Source organism: Anomalospiza imberbis, chromosome 9 (assembly GCF_031753505.1).
Source record: "Anomalospiza imberbis isolate Cuckoo-Finch-1a 21T00152 chromosome 9, ASM3175350v1, whole genome shotgun sequence".
Classification (NCBI taxonomy): Eukaryota; Metazoa; Chordata; class Aves; order Passeriformes; family Viduidae; genus Anomalospiza; species Anomalospiza imberbis.
Window position 1 is genome coordinate 12,692,704 of NC_089689.1, and position 22,349 is coordinate 12,715,052.

The following is a 22,349-nucleotide window of genomic DNA, read 5'->3' on the forward strand; positions in this document are numbered from 1 at the left end:
TAACAAATTCATCTGGCTTCTGTATGGCTCATTTATCAGGTTAAATATTTATAGCTACCAGATTGCAACAATGCACAATTAGCTGATTTCTAGTATCAACAACTACTAGCAGTTACAAAAACATCATGACAGACCTGCATTCATGCCTTTCTATTTAGAACAGTATTCTCTTTTGCTACTTCAAGTTTTTACATAAACAATTCTGAAATTATTGGTCAGCAACAATGATGCAGGTACTAATGAAACAATCACTTTGTTCAAGGACAAACAGTAGCACTGCTGGAGTTAAAACTACCTTATGCCTACAGAACATCAGCTTTGTATCAGTGCTAAGAAGGCAAAAGACTATTTGAGTAGTACTTTTAATCCCACTTAGAGGGAGCTCCCAAATATGTCTAGTGCCAATAAAGTTTTATACTGCACATCAACTGTTTCGAACAGCTTGTGCATCAGCTCAGGTTTTGAGAGCATTGCTTTTTCCTAACTGCCTACAAAGCCAACAAGAACCAAGGCTAGGCCAGTCTTACCTTGCTTCTAGATAGCGCCCAGTAACTAACATTAGACCTCTTAGGGCAATAAAAGTATCCCTTCCCCACGAACGAAAAATTCCGGAAGAAAAGTGAGGTAAACCTGAAAAGAAATGTCATTATTCATCTAATTAATTGATATTACAGAAATCTCCAAGCATACATGCAAAAAATAACCAGCAGTAAAAAAACCCCTCATTTATAACTTTTTCCTAGATTAAGCTATTTCAAATAAACTATCTCCTAGACCAAGTTCATGATAGAATTAGATACACCCTATTCTAGAACAATGTCTTCTAGAAATTTCAAGATCACACAAAAGCATTTGCCACACCACTAACACTGACATTTTAATTTTTATTAAATCACCTGGCAACTTAACCCAAAGTTAATGAAAAGAAACAGAAAGAAAACGAACCAAAAAAATCTGAACTATGATTGGAACACTTTGTTGGAAAGAGTTTATGCACGAGAGCTGTGGCCTCTCAGCAGCATAAAGGGGATGAGACTGTTCTCAGACACTGTGAAAGACATCCTGCTTCTCTTTCCAGCAGCTTAGAGATCTAATTCTCCAATATGACCTCCACATCTCTGCAAATTTATAGTACATGGCAGCAGCACTTGAGAATGACAATCTGTGTACAATTTAAAAATCTCAAGCACGACTACCAGTGAGTATGTGAAAGGAATATTTAAAACCAAACCCTTCAGTATAATTAATCTTTATGACCAGTTTAAGGGAACACTGTGCCTCTGTGCTTCTAGGTAACACTGAAGCAGGCAAATGGAATGTTATTAAAATCCAGAAATGAAAGGCAATAAAGCTACATAAGAGTGGTGGCAAAAAGAAGAAAAGCACTCCACTGAGAGAGATGCCACTGTATCTGTGGATGCTTAAAAGTTTCCATGGCTTCAGAAAAGGAATGAGCCAAGTCACAACCAAAACAAACTCATTCTAAGCCACAGAAGATAATACTTTGGACATAGGCAAATGCCCATAGGAAGATCGCCAGATGCTGGCAGAACATTTGGAGGTATAAATACTACTTGCTGACTGCTTTTATGCTCCTTCCTTTTGGAGACAGTTTTAGATCAGGAGTTCTTCTGGTCTGATAATGTTTCTTTCTGAGAACTTGTAATCCAAGTCACAATTGTAACTCCATTACAATTCACTTTTTAAATTCACATTTATAAAAGATAAACTAAACCCCCTTACAATAAGTATACTCATCTCAAGAAAGCCTTCCGGAAAGGAAAACAACATTTTTGCAGATCTCTGTATATGGTAGCAACAAATATGGCAAAAATGTCTCTAAATAAAGCATTTATACACAAAGTTCTCCCTCACAACCCCCATGAGTACTACTAGAGAAAACTCCAATACTTTTAACATGAGCAAACCTTACCTTAAACACGAGGCAAAAGTGAGTGAAATTGCTACATTTTATACATAGTTTTTGACATATGGTTCTTAAACACGATGCAGAAGATTTTAATATAGTTACTAAAAGCAGTTTAACTGTTTTGGAAAACTTCTTTTTATTTAAAGGTTGTTCTCACTTACCAGCTGCCAAGGAAACACAACACTGTTCTTTCTGATTTGTAATCTCATTCAGCCTATAGGGAACATCTTGTAAGGAAGGAGACAGATCTGGCAGACAAGAGTATTTTCCTATCCCACATAACTGAATTGAACCCAAGGAAAGGTGCTTAACAAATGTCGATCCATTCTGCACAAAGCTGTAATTCAACAGAATTAAATTAAAATAACTTTGCATTCAAAGTTATTTTAAAAGTGTAAGCCTTTTACACTTACAGAAGGCTATGACACGCATTACATGTAGGAATTGTAAAAAATTAGCAATGAATTAATACTAGCATTTTGCACGAACTGATTTTTTATCTAAGATTTAATTTGTAAATCACTAGTTTTCCTAAAATTGGTGCCCAATGTGAAGAGTCAAATATTAATTGATTACTGCCATGGAAGTGTTCATAACATGTACTTCTACAAAACAGTTAAAAACAAAAAGTTGTTTTGGTTTAGTTAATGCCTATACACACACCTAAGATTTCAAAACTATGAACAAAAGTTTGTCAAAACTAGCCAGTATTTTTAAACATCATATTTTTACATATATATACAAAAACTGCAAATCAAAAAATCTGTTAAGGCATTCCCTGAAATAGTTGATCTCCATTCCTGACTAGTTGCTCTCCAAGCATTTTTTCATAAAATATATTATGTTCCATGATTTCACAGCCATACCAAATTCTATTCCCATTTTAATGCCCCTGTTCTTACAAAACAGTATCAAACAGTAGCGACTTGTTCAGCATATTCATAGCTAGAATGAAGCCTCCATGAAATGAGTTACCCTTCCCTTTGCAAGACAAAAAGAAGCAGACTCTGAAGATTAAAGAGTTATTTCAAAAAGTAAGCAGAGTGCTCAGATAATGGGGAGTAATAATGGAGAAGCACTGAAGAAAGCATCAGCATCAAATACAATCTGGTATTTTCTCAGTTACCTGAACTTTAAGGAATCATTGCATTGGTACTAAAATTATAGCCAAAACAAAAAAAGCTGCCAAAGCCTGGCAAAAAAGATGCTGGCTTAGGGCTTCCTCCTCCTACTGTGCAATCCCAACAGTCGTTATAAATTGAAACCATGGATAGATGTCTGAACTCTCAGTCTTCCATACCACCACTGTTAGAAGATGGATTTGATAATTCTCTACCAATTTTACCCTTCAACATTTAGAGGACTATGAAAATATTCAAATTACATTCTCCAGCAGACAAAATTTAAAAGGTTGTGATGTATACAGATGCCTTTATAGCTCTGATAAAAAGGCCAAGCATACCTGGACATCTGATGCCATCCCACATCCAGAAGCGTTGTGTAGGCCCCCACTAATATGGCATCAAAGTAGCATGGGATGAGGTAACGTGGAATTCTCTTTAGGTAGACAAACATGGCCTTCAACCATTTACCAACCTATTAAAATGCAATAGAATTAGAACTTGATCCATCAATGTTCAAAAGCCAGTGCTTTCAGGATCCATATTGTTAAAGTTTTTGTACATGTATTACACCCCAGTTATGCTGTGCCCTACTGCTCCAAACTTTCTTAGAGTTAATGCCCTTTAGCTGAAGAATAGTAGAGGAAAATGTGTATTGCATCTATACTAAATGGGCCAAAATGTGAAGTACAGAAGGAGAGTTTATTTTGCTAGTCTTATAGTCAAAAAATGAACTATCATGAAAGTTGTTATTAAAATTAAGTGGCAAAGAAAAAGTCAGAACTCAAAAGGCATCACTATAATCCAAGCATTGGAAGGAAGTTTTGCATTGCTACAAAGACAGGACGGAAGAGATCAAGCTCAGGACCAGGAATAAAAAGTTATCAGAGCTAAATTATGTAGAGCCACTAGAGAATATGACTGCAGGTCTGAGTCCTGGACTCAGGATTCTAGAGCTTCACATCCTTGTATCACTGCAAAACATTTGACAGCTGGAAAGTATTTTTATTTCCTTCTAGCCCTGCTAAATAACATTATGACAACTTTCTACTAAGTCACTTAAGATGTAAGCCTTGCAGATAAAGAATGCACCTGTCAAAATATCACGTGATGAGCAAAACTGTAAAGTTTAGTTTCACATGACTTAAGTCTTTGAAACAAAATGAAACATTACAAATTAAGAACTCAAAAATACACAAAAAAGCAATAGTCTTTGAAGAGCAGTAAATGTGGCAAGAATCAGACTAACTTGTTTTCTAAAAAAGCTCAGTTTCTCAGGCCAAATTTAGCATTCGCTTCAGTACATAAGACTGTTTTACCTATTCTTCTGCTTTGTATTACTAGACTTGACTTCAGGAATAAAATGAAGTAACAAAGTTAAAACCTTTATTCTTGTATTTGTTAGGTAAATTACAAAAATCAGGTCTTTTGAAATACATAAAGTCGTTTCCATGAAGGAAAATAAACAAAGAAAAGGACTGCACTGTAATGCAGCTATAAAGCAACCTTGAATCTCAGAAATTCCTGTCTTCCCAGTGCTTGGCTGACTGCAACTGTCATACTGATGTATGCAGTAGTATTTAGGCACTCTCTTGAAAGTACTTTCTTAAACAAAAAAAAAAAAAAACCCAAAAAAAACCCCAAAAAACCACGCCAAAACCTAGCAGAAAAAATATATCAGTAATTCATTTTTTATTTGAGAAGTAAAACAGGGAGGGACCTCTGCAAACCTTCGTGCAAGAGCTAACAATACCTTCATGCCCTATATATTTTTCATTTCCCTTTTACAGTCTATTCTTAAGGAGGAGGGAAGGCATTGAGGGGAGGGAAGGAAAACATATTAATGGTTTAATCTACTGGAAGAAATTGCCTAGACAGGAAATATATATTTTTTAAATTCAGACTGTCTATAACATATCAGTAATTGAAAATGAAACTAAGTAGCAATTTAAAACCTCAAAGTTACCAAATAAGTATTTTTACTCACTTCTGCACAGGCTCCAGCACGCGAAATCAGACGATTACTGACATAATCAATCATCCAGTCTCCAGATCTTAAATTATCACAAAATGGATGACCCAAGTCATTCTTTGGTCTAATGTCTGCCATCACTGACATTAACCCTGAAGATACAAACCCAACTCTGTATTAAAAGACACATCATTATCACAAATGGCAGTTACAATGCCGGAGCAAAAGGTACACAGCAACAGATGCTTTAACTGGATTGCTTCTCTCCACCTGCATAACAAGTTAAGCTACAACCCAATTCTAGTTTCCTTGGCATAAATCCTAGAAACTTATGAAAATCATTGCAAATAACTAGCATGATGGAATTTGTATGTTTGATAAATGACAAACACTCCTCAGTAATCTAGTAACACCTCAGGTTAGATTAATGCAACTTTTCACTGGAAGCATATTTATTTTCCTTTTACTTTAAAAGTCAAGGCAGTGGTGTTAAAACACATCTTGGGCTGCAGTGTTAAGTATCAAAGCATTGAGAGAGACGGGTTTTGCTCTAGGTATGAGATTTCCTGGGTACAACACCAATTAGTAGCAAGGTCAAGCAGAAAAAAATACCATTTTTACCAAACAATAGCAGCAGCAACACAACAGCATTACGATGTGATCTAGATTGAGCAGTTCTCATTTACTTTTTTTACTTGACAGAAAAAATAATGCTGAAACTATTACCTTGGAGGCCTGCATACTTCAGGGGTGACCAGTTTGGTATATTGTAACAGCCTCCACCATCTTCCTGTTCTTCTGCCTCACATCTATACAGCACTTGATTTAGTTCAGCCAAAGTTAGTTTAGATGCAATTCTGAAAAAATAGGGGAGGAAAAAAACAGAATAAAACCCAAAATAACATCAGTAAGGAAAGAGGGAAAGGATTTCACACACAATTCTCATTTCAGACTTAAATTAAAATACTAAAATATATACAGTTCTCTCAATACTTCATTTTGGAAATTAAGAGCCTAATTTTTCAGGTGTTCAAGATGCTCTCAGATGTTTCAGTGTTTATTTAGAAATACAGTATTATGTACAAAATCACACCCAAACAATCACACCCCAATACTGAGAAGCAGACCATGTTAGAAAGTCTACTTCAGGCAGCAATTACACAAACTGGGAAATTTTTCAGTATTGGCCCCCCTAAGTATTATACATATAAGAAGATCTCTGAGAGTTTTCATTGCACTCTGACAATTAAAAACTCATTTGTATCACCACCACCACAACTCAACAACCCTCAGTAGATGTACATAATATTCTCTGCTTCCCTAGTAGCTCTCTTGGTGCTAAGTCAGAAACTTAAAGAATACTTACGAAGAAAATGGTGTTTTTAATATTGGTGCTGAGTGATCATCAGGAAGACTTCCAGATTTAAAATGAGAGTTGAACTGGATCAAATGATTGCGGAGTATCCCCACAGCCTCCTGTGCCTTTGGGTCCAGACTAACTCTGTAAATAAAAATGCATATCTTGTTGAAATACAGCACTTAGAAGAATTCCATTCTCCTATCAGTCTCTTCAAACTCACTCAGCCATGTGGCAATTATAGTAACATACCTGAATACTATTACACTTCCTGGTGTTAATCTTTCAAATTCTATTTCTTGAACAAATTCATTTGGCCCTTTTATAGCAGTTCCAGCTTGCTTTATGATTTTACTGTCTTTTATCTTAAAAAAGAAAACAAATTTGCAACTGAAATCCACTGTTTCTTTTTTCTAATATAAAATATGACAAATTAAAAAATATTACATCAGAACATGGGTGAAGGAGGCTAATTACCTGGATATGCTCTCTGAGCTCCACTGTGAAATTAGGCAATCCATTTATAAAATGTAGATCTTTTTTGTAAGGACTAGCACTTCTCTCAATAGTCCTTGCCTCAAGTACTACTTCGTCTATTTTTCCTAGAAAAAGTTAAACCACGTTGCAGCTCTCAGAATATTTGAAATTAAAAAGTGATTCTTTTGCAATTATGAAACAAAAGCCAAAATGAAAAAGCTGGATATTAAATATACAAGTCTCTGTTGTACAGCAGAAGAACAGAAACATATGGCAAGTATTTTAAACACCTATAAATATATTCACTAAATGTTCATATGCTGTACTGTATTTAAAACGGCAATTTTTGGTTTTTTATAATTGATTAATCAAAATCAGATGACAAGAGAATAACCACCTGTCTTTTACTGGTCATCAGCTTTCTTAATTTGCCTATTATCTTTTAGGAGACTGTGCTAGACTGCTCTACAAATTGCAGATACAGATGGTTTATCTTTAAAGGGTAACAATTTATTATTAATATACAAATTCTAGTTTTCTCTGTCCTTTAAGTACTTCACAGACATAAGGTATGCAAATCTTGTAAATAACTTAAAATATAATGTGACTGATTTTAAAACAAGCACAGAGATGCACTCAAAGAACTAAGTATATTTAAAAAGCCAGTTTGGAAAGCTTCTCTTCAGAAACATTTCCAGGTAATGTGTAGAAGTCATTATACTTTGCTACTTTAAAGTACAGTAAATACTCCACATAATTAATTATGTATTGCATACATATACTATGTATTAATATATGTACTATATACGTATTGTCTTTAACTTACTCAACACAGTTCTTATCAATACGTATTTTCAAGCTACAAAATTGCTATATATATTTGAAAGGCGAACAGCAATGGAATCAACAAATTGGAGAAAATCTTAGCCTTTTCCCCCAGTATAACAGAATAAACAGTAATTCCCCAACTCTGTACAATTAACCATCTCAGTATTAACTATTACTAGTTCACAAACAAGACCATAAACCCCCCTCACATCCTCAAGGGGAGCTTGCAGCAGGAATATGCTCAATACTAATGTTTCTGAAAACCCTAAGCATTGCAAGTCTGTTATTGGTTCTTTAACCACTTCTGGGACATAGGTGTTAGTACATATAAAAGAGCATTATATACTGAAAGTTCTCGTATGGATTTCATGAGCATGTACTTGAAGTTAAAAAGCATGAATAACTTGAAATTTTTGTACATGACAACAGCTTTTGGAAAGAAGTCTGTTTACCTGGGATACACATTTCAGGTACTTCTTTACTGTAGAAACAAGTTTTAGGATCCCTGAAGGCAGTTCGACACACAGCCACCACAGACTGGTGTGTGTTAGGGCAGTGTCTTGTCACTGCAACTATATCTTCATCAACTTGATCTACATACACCTAGAGAAGACATAACATTGCAACTGTGCTCACTCAGAGCACACATATGAAGAAATCGCAGCGTTACCCTGACTTCTTGCCTGATTAAAGCCTTTAGCCCCCAGCTCCTGATGCAGCCTGTTTATAGCCAGCCTTCCTGCTAGAATTCCTGTTTGGAAATTAACTTCACCAGAGGTCAGATGTGCTGCTGGATTCCACTTTGCATAAAACCTCTCTTCAGATACTACAGAGATCTGTAAAAAAAAAAAACAAAAAAACAAAAAAACAAACAAATTTAAGCAAATAAGAACTACTCTGGGAAATAAAAACTACCACACCTTGATGTCTGAATGTATAATAAATTCAAATTTCATATGAAGCTGGACAATCTGAAATAACACCAGACACTAAACTGCTTGGAATTTCAAACAAACAATATTAAAATATGTGTTCTAGGATGAGAATAAAAGGTATTTTTAAAGGTAGCTTAGGAGTTGAACTGGAGACACGTACCTGGTGTGGTACTAGTTCATCATAGCCTTTGGTGCTTCCTGTAGCACAGCATGCCATGGAAACAATCATTGCACTAGGAAGAGCATCATACGCAGATCGGTGCTGCATCAAAAATATATAGGTAATGAATAGTGAAACCAAGAAAGTTCCATCCTCTCAATTCAGCATACAGAAGATACACTCAATCTAACAAAGGAAGTGCTAATCCCATGGTCATCAATTCCTCAATTACAATACAATTATTGGAGAAAATTTCTGCAAATTAACTAAGAAAAGCAACTTCAGAAAAATCAGCAAAATAAGCACTCCCTGCCCACCACTTTCTCTCATTCCTGCCTGTAAACAAGCTCAGGAGAACAGGTCAATAAGCTGCTTACAGCAGCTGGATGAAAGACTCAAACCAGCTTATTTAGCAACTTTATATACTTCTCCCTTGAAAGACAAAATCTTGAATGTCAGAAGGTATTGTTAAAAATTTTTGTTCTCTGCATGAAAGCTTGAGCTGAACTGCATTTGTTCAAGATATCCAGAATGCATCAAGCCCTCCCACAGTTTGGAAATATCACTCCCGAAAACATTAAAGGTAATTTTTTTTTTTGTTTACGTGCTCACCTGAATTGGACATTCATTATCATGTGTAATATCCATAAACAGTGCATGAGCAATAGCTGGCATCAAAGGCCTCAAACGTGGCTGAACGAAAGATCCGACAGGCTCACCTCCAAACCGATAGACCAACCTCCCCTCTTCATGGCTATTGTAGGCAGTCATGGCCTCTACAGAACAGAATACCTAAGTGTTTGCATAACAATTACTACCACACTGGACAGCACGCACAAAGACATTAATGTGGCATTTAGAAGTTGCTATTTTGGTGTGTTCAATCATTAAAAAAAAAAAAAACAAAAAAACAAACACATATAGCTACATTCTCCAGTGTGGAAACTTGGAATATTCAATTTATTATAATGTATTAAGGAAGGGAAAGCTAATGGGAAAAAAAGGATAAAAAAGCAGAGATCAAACTGTTTCTCACAGGCTTTAAAAAACTCATGCAACAAAAATCAGACATGATGCAGGACTTACATAGCAGAACTGTGCTACAACTCCTTTTTCCTTCACTAGATCAAGAGTAAAATATTTAACCTTCTGTAAACTAACAAAGGAGGTCTTCTCTTATTTTATGGCTAGTACTTTATTTTTTGCCAATTATCAAAAAAGTCACAACACAGAATCTGTACTTCTGATTATATGGAGTATGAAATTTAAAGTGCATAATCTGGTAGAAAACTTTTTCTTGGAAAAAGCATGTCATCTATAATCTCTCGTTGGAAAGAGACCACACACGCAGCAAGCCTACCTCTTATTAAGGAGGTAATGCCCAGCCTATTCACAAAGATATTGTCCAGCTCCTCATTTCCTGTGAACAGTTCAGCCACTACATACAAATCGGCTCGCAATTTTCTAGCTGTGTCCAGCATGTACTGCAAAAAGCACAGCCAAAAAAGCCACAGAAAGGGGAAAGGTAGACACAAAAAAGGACAAGTTTCAAAGCTAGGCAGGGATTGGACAATGGGAAAATGCCATGCAGCACAGATAAATAGAAAGCCAAAATTAAGGAACAAAACAAGTTGTTACACAGAAGAGGACACACAAACATAAGCAAAACCAAGAATTAGCATACAACATAGGAGAAGTTAAACAGAACATGAAGAAAAGAATTGCATAAGCAAAGAACATGAATATGTAAGAAAAATGAAAAAGCATACCAATGTTAGTTTCACATTTAAAACTCCAAACCATACATGACAATCCTACATAATTTTCAACTGCTTATTGTACCTCTAATCAGGCTGGTAATTCCCAGGCGGTTGACAAAAACATTGTCAATGTACTCACTGCCCGTGAAGAGTTCAGCTATCACATAAAGATTAGGTCTGACTGATCTGGCTGTTGCTAGCATCTCCTATAGATCACAATATATTTTTAATGCAAGACATCCATTGTCAGCTATGTATACACAAACATTAACATGAATGTTAACAGAACATAAATGATCATTCAATATATGCAGCACATTAAAAATATTGATAACGTCAAAGTTTCAGAAAACCATGGTTATTTATATTTTACTGATATTACTTATGGATTGAATAATTCTAGGAATTTTTCTGTAGACTTTAAGCTAACTACTACTTTGTTTTAAAACAAAATCTTAACTGAAAATACAAGAGCAAAGGTTGGATAAAAGAGATACCTATTGAACTAAGAAATCTGAGAAGCACTTCAGTTTAAGCCTTTGCAGTTACCATTCCATAAATAGTAGCACTGAACAAAAGAATGGCAGAAGTTCTGAAAAGGCTGCATACAACTTGAACGGGCAAATTAACTTGTTTTAGAGAGCGCTTCATAGGTTGAGGTAAGCTCTGCTACAAAGGTAAGACTAAGCGCTAACAAGCTGCACTACTCCAAACCTAATTTACTAGGCAACTACAACTTTGGGATGTAGTCAGCTCCCTGGGAAACAAGCAGCACTAGTCTTAGCAATGCACCTCCCAGATGAAATTCGTTGCAGGAGCTCACTACGAGCTTTTAACTTCTGTGAAGTGAACCACTTCCTGTTTAATTTAGCAATAGTAAAATATATATGGAAAAAAAAAACAAAACAAAAAAAAAACCAGTCAGACTTTCAATCAAGTCTTGGCTATGGCTCCAGCTCAAACTGACATACTGGATATTAGCAGTCACTGCACTACAACCACAGCTCAATGAGGGAAAAGGTAGCCAGGCCCATCCACATCCACAATACTTCAGTTAAAGTAGAGAAGTAAAAGATATAGTAACTATACCACTCTACAGCTTAAGGCAGCTGAAATCATTTCTGAACATCACCAGACAAGAAACCTTCGTTTTATGCAATGAGGAAGATTCATTCCTACTTAAACTCTGCCACATAAGTCCTGCACTGCTGCTGTAAAATCTGCAGGACCTATTTCACAGACAGGAAGCTGCTTTATAATAAATGTGCTTAATTTTGCGTACCTCAGCTACATGAATAGGTGTTGAGTGGCAGTTGTCCAGACGAACACCATGGAAATATTTGGCAGTGATTTCAGTGTATTTTTTCATATGTGCCCAGAGGTATGGGCAGTCTTCAGGTTTATTACCATAACGCAGTTTCACACTGTCTCCCCAACAAATGAGCTCTCTTCTCAAGTACACATTTGAACCTGTAAAGGAAATAAATTCACTTCAGTATACATATATATATATATATATATATATATATATATATATATATATACACATGCAGAGAGAGAGTATAGAATGTGCACCAAAATGAAAATGTGGCATTTTCTACTGCTGGAGAACAGAACAACACCGTAATGAACAGTAAAAATTCTAACAAAAACCGTATCAACTCAAAAATCTATACACACTACACTGATGTAAAATTTCACACTCTTCCACGGGAATACTTAGATTCTGTAGTGATACTGCAACAATTCTTCAGATTGAAATAAAATTCCTTTTAATTCTTCAATGCAGTATAAAAAACTATTTCAGAAAAAGAAAAAAGCATCAAACAAACAAACAAAATTAGTAGTTTTGTTTTCCACACTGGTCAAATTCAAAAAAGAGTCTCACTGCGTTATTGTAATCTGTCACAGCCACAATTTACAATTTTATCTTCTATTAACAGCAGACTGTGATGAATTTCCAAAGCCAGTAAGTAAAAAAAGGGAACCGTAAATTACCACAAATTCCCAAAAACACTCACGTAAGCACAGACAACCCTTTTCTTCACTAATAGTAGCACAGCCAGACAGAGAGAAAAACTGTTTCTTTGGATGTTTTTCAAAGGAACATTTAGAGAACTGACTGCATTTGTTATGGCGCCTTTGTGTACCACATTTTCACATTGTGTTCTCAGCTGAAATAATGTGTGGCATAAAACAAAGGCATAACACAAATATAAAGCACTCAAAATCCTGTAGCTGAGTTACAAGAGAAACTTCAGTAATGGAAATTAAGAATGATAACTAAAGCCAGTGACTGAGAGGAAAAGAAATATAAAAGTCTGCCTAGAAGAAAGAGCAGTAATCTAAAGGCAACTGAACAAAAACACTCTTGAAACACATTATCTCAATCCTTGAGGAGCATAAAAGTAAATAAAATTTAGTGAAAGGGGTGTAGATTACTTCACAGAAATTATATGTTTGCTAACTGCAGATCACTCTGGACTATCACCAGATGAGCTTGTAAAGCAGACTCAAACTTTCAGACAATTTTTAATTACAATTAAACTGGCCTTTGCTCCATTTAGTTTACCAAGTGAATGGCTACTCTGAACACAAGCTTTTTTTGCATTTATCGGGTATCAACACTGTCCCCAAAGGAGTTAGAACGCAATATTTTACTGCATGGTGATTTCATGCCCTTTTTTACCTTCACAAGTAATCTGCATACTTAATTTGGATTAACTGGGTCATCTCTTGACTGCCTGGCCGCCCTCAGCGGACTTTTCAAGGATCCAGTTTTTGCTCACTAATGCAGTAAAACACTATTCACCTTTTCATTGCATTAGTTTTTCTGCCACACTGTCATTGTCTCATGGAAATGCCAACAAGCACTGGTGTTGGAACAAAGTACAAAGTAAGCAACAAAGACAATGACAGAAGTGGGGAGGCAGGACATCCCCATTTCAGTGGCAGAAAGCTGGTAATTTCCCTCTCAAATCTTGTAAAACTGTACCTCAAATTCCAGTCCTTACAGTTCATCTGTATGCTGAATGGGAAATTAAAAGTGCTATAAGCTTAGTATCTGCTATTCTGCAGCTTCATAGAAATATATCTGGGAAAAAGAGAGATTAAATAAAATCCTTATTGCTTTGGCTAGAGTATTAAATGGTTTCTAAGAATTCAAATTTCTTTTACAAACCTGGTTCTGCAAAGTTTCTAAGAGGATCATCTCCCATAACCCAGCCATTATGAGCCATGAAATAACAAGCTTTATCTGGCTGATGTATCATAGTTTCTTCTTCCTCCACAGTCAGCTCTTTGAATGGATATGTAAAATACCTATGGAATACACAGGCAGTTAAAAGAGAAATCAAAGAGACAAGCATCAAACACATATGGTAACCTAAGCTGCAATTCATTATCTTTGAAATTAAAGTACCTGCTATGAACTGGCTTGTACATAATACAGATAAAAAAGAGAGCAACTTGCATAAATGATTGAGAGTTTTCTATTTTGAAGGAAGCTTTGAAGGAGCAAGAACAGATGTTGCCACTATCTTGGTGTCAGCTGGTAATGTAAGAGTAAAGCCGTAGCTCTTTAGATATGAGTGGCATCATGCACATAAAACATGAAAGGTGTAAACTTTCCTAGCTCCACTCCTCTTCCACCTACAACAGCAATTTGCACTATGTAAGGTTTTGATGTGCTTTGAATATTGTCTCATGCTTTCTGATCACATTTGTTTCTGAAATAGTTATTGCTGTTGCTTAAAAAAATCCTGTCAATTTGCTAGGTGGCATTTGTCCATGTCAAACAAAACTTATTTCTACATATAAATGTATACTTTTATTGAACTTTAAACTTGCTTTCCCTGGATAGATTCTAATAGTTTCCAAACAAACAAGAAAACATGTATATACCTGGTAACCAAGGGATGTTTTCTACTGATAGGTCCCAGCTTAGGACCATGACAAGCGATTCGTTCATAAACCACAGTCCCCACAAGGCAATTGACAGCCTGGAAGTAATTGAATTATGCATTATTGAAATGCCTGCACTTATTTGCAATTTTAAACAATTCAGCATTAAAACAGTAATTTCAACACCTGTTCTTGATGGTGACTAGTTTGTCTGTATTGCTCAGCATTTAGTTCCTCAATCCTCTTGCGAAACCAGTTACAACATTCTTCTATTGCGGCTGGTCCATTGCTTATCAGGAGGACATTAAAAGCAGAGAACAATTAGAAAAAAATATTTTGAAAATATGCAGCATAAATAACTAAAAGGAATTAAAAACTAATTTTTCCTCATGTGTGAAAATAATGTCTTTTTTTGGCTTTGTAAGTTTAGCTACACTTAGATTTTAACTTGTAATCGGTAAAGCGGTACCTGTGTGGTATAAACGTTGCCAGCGCTATGTTCATATCTACAGTAGAGCCAAGTCGTCTATAATCAGGGTCCTGAACTATTTGAAGATGTTGATTTGGATCAGATTTAGTGCCCATTTTGCCTGAGAACAAAATAGAATTGAGTACTCAAAGTAAAAAGAGGAATTACATTTAACAGACATATGACTTTTATAATTCTAGCATAACCAAGATGCAGGTGGATGAAGGTATTGAAGGGGTCTTTAAAGATATTCCTAGCCCTCAAAGCATTCTCAAATGCTTAAATCAGCACAGCGGATGTCTCACATAGCAAAAAATAGCATTATCTTGTTTTCTGTCTAACTGTTAAGTTTACCTATGTTTCTTGAACTATAAATATATAATTCCCATGCTTCAGCAGCATAATCTTCCTTTACCTTGAGTTAGAAGAGTTTTAAATTGCTGGACAGCTTTGTTAACATCCACTTGGAAAAATTCCCATAGTTTCAGTTTTGGATATATATCTTCATAAATTATTTTACGTAAACACTGTAAAAATAAAAATTGCATTAGTTACTAAGGTTGTTTGTTAATTATATTAAGTTAAAAAAAGGGGGAATAAGGGCTTATTTCACTAAATCTATCTGCAAAGCATACACCATTTTTTGTGCACTTACACAACCCCAGTAATATTAAAGGTTTATTCAGCTATTTATGCAGTTCCAAAGCTCATACTTAGTTCTCATTCACTTACATTCAAGTGCTGATCATTTTCAATCAAGGGAGGGACCCCTTTGGCAATACACTTTCCATCAGCCACCATACCGGTCAAGTGCCACAGAGCTCTGTCCAGGACCCAAGCTGGCTTCAGGTGAGGAGAATTTACAAGGTTATAGCCACATTCCGGATGTATCCTGAGCCATTCACTGTTAGTAGCTTAGTGAAGAAAGGGAGAGGGGGGAAAAACCAAACAAAAACATAAATACATAAGCTTAACCCTTTGTTGTATTTTGTAAACATCTTAACATCAAGAAGCTGAGGTACTATAGCACATATAGTTCATTCACATTTCAACTGAAGTTTCCCATGTCAATACAAAATCATACCTTGTGCAGAAATGTTATTACTGATTGACCATTATTACTGATTTTTTGGTCAAAAATACAACTGCAGAGACTGCAGAAAAAGCTTTTGTTAGTTACATAAAGATATCAATAGTAAGCAATAGTATCACTAATTCTAAAGCATCAAAAAAAAAAATTATGGTGCAAGAAATACATCAAATATTGAATGTAAGATCCTGATATTCTTGAGGTGTTGAAAGCCAAACATACATCTCAAACTTTATAATATAAAGTTGTTTATTTTTTAATATTCTTCATCCTGTCTAGATGCCACACACAGCCAGAGAGGAAGAGTGCACACACCCAAAAAATAATTAACGCAAAATATAGTTAAATAGTTAAATATAGTTAAATTCTTTATTTAAGAAGGGATTAGCTGTGATACTTGTGTCCAGAGAAAGAAACTGAGTTGTAGGAAGCAACATCACTGAGTCTCACGCAGCAAGATGAGTGCACTGCCTGGTGCATGCAAATGGAACACTCATTTGGGCCAAACACTACACTCTGTGTCTATTTGCCAAGCTTTCCCTGCAGCATCAAAAAGCACCAGAAAATATGCTAAACATTAAATATTAACTTAGGGAAGATAAGGAACCTTCACTAGAACACAGGTGTTGTATTCTAATATAGACAGCACACATGCAGAAGTACAGGTAAATACATGCATAGCACACAATTTTTATTTTGGAAGTGTAATAATGAAGAAAAATCCCAGAGTTAATTTCTATTTTTGCAACTCTTTTGCTACACTGCTTAAATGAAAATAAATTTCATCTATTCTTCTGAATGAATATTTCAAACTGAAATACTACATTATCAAACTGAAAATAAAAATAAAACCTCACAGAATGCCTAAGAACAAAAACCAGGTTTTCAGAAAGCTGAGAGAAACAGTAGTACTTCACATATGGGAAAATATATAACAAATTATTATACTGAAAACATGAAGAGTCACTAATGTGTCCAGAATTACAGCAGAACAAATAACTCTTGAAATCCCGAGTTTGCTTAATTCAAAGAAGTTGAAACAAAAATGTCAAAGCGAAAAAGAGAACTACTAGCTCAGTCTATAGTGTGAACAGCTCTTCTGAGCACCCTTTTACATTGTATCTCAAGATACAGCAGCATTTCATCATTATAAGGTTAAACCATTTGTGGAAATTAAAATCCTTGTGGTTTAAATACAACTTACTACTAAACCCACCATGTAAAGCAATATCAAGTTAGGCTGTTAAAGGCTGTTCCAAGCCAAACAGATTATTCCCTCCTGCTCTTTTTTTCTTTATCCTTTACTACTTCTGAGAAAAACTTTCTTCTACAAAAAGCAAAACCAGCTTTTTCTATTCTTCTAAGAACTATAATTTACTATAAAGGAATTTCATAAGTAAATACAAATAATTCTAAAAAGACAACACATAATTTAAACCTAAAGGGTTAGCATTAAAAAAAAAGTAAACAGGACTTTCATTAACCCTGGTACAGAACAGAAGGATGTTTCCTGATCAGAAGGTAAGTTCCAGTGATTCACGACGTAACACCAAGAGAAATCTAACTCTGCAGAAGAAAAATTATCCAAAACATCACTGGTGAATACATTTGCTACAGCTAAGGAAAAAATAGAGTAAAGACTGTGTGTATAGAATAAATTAAGCATAGGAATATGGAAACACCAAGATGAGGAACTACAAAAAACTTTCTAAATTTCATTACATTCTTCTTATAAAAATCTGAAATTATCTTCTTAACTAACACATTTTTTACATAAATTAAACATAAACCTTACTTGAAGGTAAGATTTACTCAAGTGCTATATTACAATTGTACAACAGTAGCCTCCTGTGAAAGAAAAGTAATACATAATTTACTTCACTTTATTTTTACTACTTTATATGATTTATTACAGCCATGGAAAGCTCAGAAAAGAAAATAAAAAACTCCAACAGTCTTTTTTCTGTCTCCTGGTGAAAAGTAAATGTAAACATCTTTCTTATTTGAATATTCCTAGTTACCAGAGAGGGTTTGCAAATTTATCTGTGATACTCCTGCAAAGATGCCAAAGGCTCAGGGACATTTTACATCAGTGCACAACTTTTCAAGTTGAGCCACAGACGCTGCCCTTCATTAGAGCCTCACAGAGACATCCAGAGCTGATTCCCACTGTTCCCTGCTGTGCCCACAGTGAAGGCTTCACTCCAGGGTGAACACCAAACACCTCAGCTTAATGCCTGATCCTGCAGGTGATGCTGCTTGGCTCCCACAGGGGCAGAGGGGAAGCAATGCTGGTTTTATACAATAGTCTCCACTGGAAAGCAGAAACTAGCAACAGACAGAACCACTGTAAGCTGAGGGGTCAGGACAGGTAACAATGTCATTAAGGATACCTTGCTTAAAAATCGAAGAACCACAATAATCTGAATATTTCTATCTTCTTAGAAGACACTTCTGAACATCTTTTCACCATAGTACTAATGTTGAGTCATCCATTCCAATGAAGATTACATTAACTCTGAATGTAACCTGAAAAAGTCCTTCTACAAATGTAGCAAAATAACACTGTATTTTCCTTCTCAAATATATTCTGCTGTGTAACTATAAAGTTAAGATCCTTCTGTCCATCTAAAAACATTCTCCTTAGTAGCATTCAAATATACACTGTTCAAAAAGGAGAGGATCTCAAGCAACTCTAAGAGTAACCGGACATCTAGTTTAAAAGTGTAAGACATTTTTTATCCCTAGTTGAAAAGAGTAAGAAGTTTTTTATCCAAAACTGTGAGGATGTTTAAAAGCCTGATTCCCTCAGACACAGAGCTAACAACTATAATTAGTAACTTCTCAACAAACAGACAGGGACCGCACTGTGTTCAAGGCTGATTGGACAGGAATGTTTGGCAAAAGTCAACACCAAAGAACTAAAGCAAATAATCCCTGAAATTCACAAATTAATTATTTTTAGGCATTTTTGAGCCTCAAAAAACATCAATCTAAATAACCCCTTGTGTTAGTATCTGCTATGAGAATGGTAATTATCTTTAGGATCTTTAGAACTACCCTATGCAGTAGCAACTGCATTACAAACAAAGAAAACTCATTATCCAAATAATCAACAAATTATTAAATACTACACTTTAAATTTCATCAGATCACACAGAAGAAAATCCACTGTCCCTCACGCAATTAAGAAATGTAACACCTTTGATGTTACATCAATTCATAATACAGACTCTGTTCAAATATATGGGAACTGCACACCACAGATAATGAAGACAGGCATACTATACAGTACAGTACTATAGTGTAGCATATACTATACTACAGATACAAAACTTATTAATTCTTTTTTAAGAAGGGCTCTCCTCACTCTTTCAGTAGCAATACTAAGTTTTTTTATTCCTGTTACACAGACATATCAGTTATAATTGCAAGGAGTTGTCCTGGATTTGAGAGACTCAAAGACAGAGACAACTACATTGTTTAAAACAGTTACTAAAAATGGGTTCAAGAGGGAGAAGTTAAGGGAAATAATGAAATATAATTATAGAACCAATCTGGTTATTAACACACAAAAGTCATACCAGTATGATTGTAGACTACATCTGTGATGCAAAGCATATTCCATTCATTTTTCAGTTTCTCCACAAGCGCTCCTATATCACTCCAAGTGCACTTTTTATTATGGTTTGAAAATTCAGGGTTTACTTCCAACTGGTCAGCCAATGAATAACATGATCTAGATAGTCCAAGTGTCTGTAGCGGCGTAAAATGAATCATGTTGTAACCTATGAAATAAAACCGGATTTATTTAATGAGAAAAAAAACCCAAAGTTAATTGAAAGATGCATAATAAGCTGCACTTAGACACTTAGAGCTACTGTTTGGAATAACCAATGTAAATCAATGTAAATGAATCTGAATCATCCCCTTCAAATTCTATGTAACACAAACTTTAAAAATCACCCTGTCACTTCTACAAACTTCCAAGTCTATCTGAAATGAAAACAATAAAATAAGTGGTTTCCATATTAGGAAATCCCTGAATTTTTGCACCTCTGCCAATATTTTAATCAATTCACTGACTTAATCTGTTAATGAAATTTAATATAGTAGAAAATATATAATCGACAAAGAATCTATTAATTGTTTACACTGAAGCACTTCCGCGTAACTTTGGGTTTTGATCATAAAACAAAAACTCCCATCTTTGAATATGTCTATTAGCATTACCTGTTTCTCTTGCCACTTTAAGCCTATCTTCCCATTCATGAAACGGTCCCAGACACTTAGCGAGGTATGTCTGGAGCGTTACACAATCCAAAGGCAGCACATGATTATCAGCTCCAACATGCAAAATGGGATCCACAACTATGTAACCACCACCACTTTTTTCATTTCTAGGAAAATAAAACCCAAAAATCATTGGTATAATTAACACCCATCGTACCAGTCTGTTTCAGAGAGAGAATTCAAATAGCATAGGTTTTCAGAAACACAGTAGCCCAGTACAGTGCCTGAAGGGAGAGGGGGAACAGGACTGCATGACACAGGAAGTAAATAGTGAACACTGAAATGTTTATCTCTTATGCATCATCTCTCTGCTTAAAACTCTGGAAAAGTGAGATACCTTGACTATTTTCTGAGATGGAGTACTGGTTCCTCCTTTTGGCATATGGAAACACAGAAAGCACGACTGCCCATCTATTACATGTAGATCCACACTTTGAGCCCCATCCTCAGGAAGGTGCCTGAGCTAAATGTCTTAAGCCTGGAAATATTTAACCACCCATCATCCAGAAACACAAAATACCAGACTACAATTATTACAGACAGTGGCATTCTCTTCTGCAGTTGTCCCACTAAAACAAAAGATGAAGTGAAGGATCCAAGTAAAAAATGCCAGAACCTCTGTGCTAGATAGAAAACAACCCTCAAAGTCAATGAAGAGAGTACAAAATAATCACTGCGATACTTAGAATGCTGATGATTTTGAAAACTTGTAAAAATAGACTGCTTCTCCAACATTCACAGAAAGTTGATCAGCTTGGTTCTGTGTACTCCCCAGAATATCTCTGCATCAGAAAGTACTATATAACTGTGTATAACTGTCAGAAAGTACTATGTAACTATATTACTGTCTTTCATTGGTGGATTCTAATTAGTCCCTTGGTTGCAATTTGAAAAATGCATGGAAAAAAGGGGGTTTTTCATGTTAAGATGTAGACCAAGGGAGCAAACTGCATTTGGCTGTAGGTATATAAATTTCACTTACCCAAGACTAAAATAGTACTGGTATGACCCAGATATTTGGAGATCCAACTTGCAGTATTTGTCAGAGTCATCTTCTTTTCCTGTGGGATTGTGCCACGACAGTGTTCTGAACTTGTGGCGATCAAATACTTCTCCAGAAGCTGGATAGTTTGTATACACAGTAACAGGCTTGCCCTGAAGAGTTGGGCCCAATCGGAATTGTAGCTCAAAACCTCAAGGAAAAAAGAAAAAGACAAAAGGTAAAATCACTTGATCAGGAGGACTAGATATTTCTAGTCTCTTAATACAATTCCTAATTTGCTACCGTATTAATAACACCATCATATCGGCTCAGAATTTCAGCACAATTATAAATTTCTACAGCATAGACTCATAAAACATCCTGAGCTGGAAGGCACTCACAAGGACCACTCAAGTCCAACTCCTGGCACTGCAAAGAATTCCCCAGGAATCATACCATGTGCCTGAGAGCATTGTCCAAATGCTCCTTGAACTCTGTGAGGTTTGGTGCTGTCACCACTTCCCTAGGGAGCCTGTCCCAGTGCCCAGCCACCTTGGGGGTGAAGAACCTTTTCCTAATATCCAACTGAAACCTCCCCTAGCACAGCTCCAGGCCATTCCCTTGGGCCCTGTCACTGTCACCACAGAGCAGAGATCAGCGTCAGCCCCTCACAAGGAAGTTGCAGACTGCAATGAGGTCTTCCCTCAGTCTCCTCTCCTCCAGGCAGAACAGGCCAAATAACCTCAGCCACACCTCAGTTTCTCCTCAAAGCCCTTCACCATCTTCACTGCTCTTCTTTGGACAGTCTTTAATAGGTTCAAACCTTATATTGCAGCACTCAAAACTGCATCATCTCTCCCTTCCTTCCTAACATTGTTCTTGGCATACTTTACATATATCCTTTTTCCTTTACTTACATGGCACCATTAATCTTCTTTCCAATTTGTTTGTCTTTGCTACATAACGTTTTAAAAATAAAATACAGCAAAACACTATGATCATCAGACTACACACAATTTTATGTAGATTTTGGATTACATAGTCTTTACTTAGGTTTAACAAGTCTATATAG

General features: G+C 35.7%; 1 protein-coding gene across 1 annotated transcript in view; it reads right to left on the reverse strand.

Moving 5' to 3' along the window:
- The window catches only part of AGL (amylo-alpha-1, 6-glucosidase, 4-alpha-glucanotransferase), a 34,275-nt gene that overhangs the window by 9,226 nt on the left and 2,700 nt on the right, over positions 1 to 22,349 (reverse strand). Inside the window, exons 3-25 of the mRNA XM_068199745.1 lie at positions 21,278 to 21,488; positions 20,236 to 20,402; positions 19,587 to 19,790; positions 15,645 to 15,826; positions 15,328 to 15,439; positions 14,913 to 15,033; positions 14,630 to 14,732; positions 14,444 to 14,541; positions 13,722 to 13,861; positions 11,823 to 12,010; positions 10,141 to 10,264; positions 9,393 to 9,556; positions 8,781 to 8,882; positions 8,369 to 8,521; positions 8,138 to 8,288; positions 6,858 to 6,982; positions 6,633 to 6,745; positions 6,390 to 6,524; positions 5,750 to 5,880; positions 5,039 to 5,175; positions 3,393 to 3,526; positions 2,092 to 2,267; positions 528 to 630 (exon numbers count right to left, since the gene is read on the reverse strand). Of these exons, the coding sequence (XP_068055846.1) occupies positions 528 to 630; positions 2,092 to 2,267; positions 3,393 to 3,526; positions 5,039 to 5,175; positions 5,750 to 5,880; positions 6,390 to 6,524; positions 6,633 to 6,745; positions 6,858 to 6,982; positions 8,138 to 8,288; positions 8,369 to 8,521; positions 8,781 to 8,882; positions 9,393 to 9,556; positions 10,141 to 10,264; positions 11,823 to 12,010; positions 13,722 to 13,861; positions 14,444 to 14,541; positions 14,630 to 14,732; positions 14,913 to 15,033; positions 15,328 to 15,439; positions 15,645 to 15,826; positions 19,587 to 19,790; positions 20,236 to 20,402; positions 21,278 to 21,488 (3,274 nt within the window). The remainder of the gene's footprint in view (positions 1 to 527; positions 631 to 2,091; positions 2,268 to 3,392; positions 3,527 to 5,038; positions 5,176 to 5,749; positions 5,881 to 6,389; positions 6,525 to 6,632; positions 6,746 to 6,857; positions 6,983 to 8,137; positions 8,289 to 8,368; positions 8,522 to 8,780; positions 8,883 to 9,392; positions 9,557 to 10,140; positions 10,265 to 11,822; positions 12,011 to 13,721; positions 13,862 to 14,443; positions 14,542 to 14,629; positions 14,733 to 14,912; positions 15,034 to 15,327; positions 15,440 to 15,644; positions 15,827 to 19,586; positions 19,791 to 20,235; positions 20,403 to 21,277; positions 21,489 to 22,349) is intronic.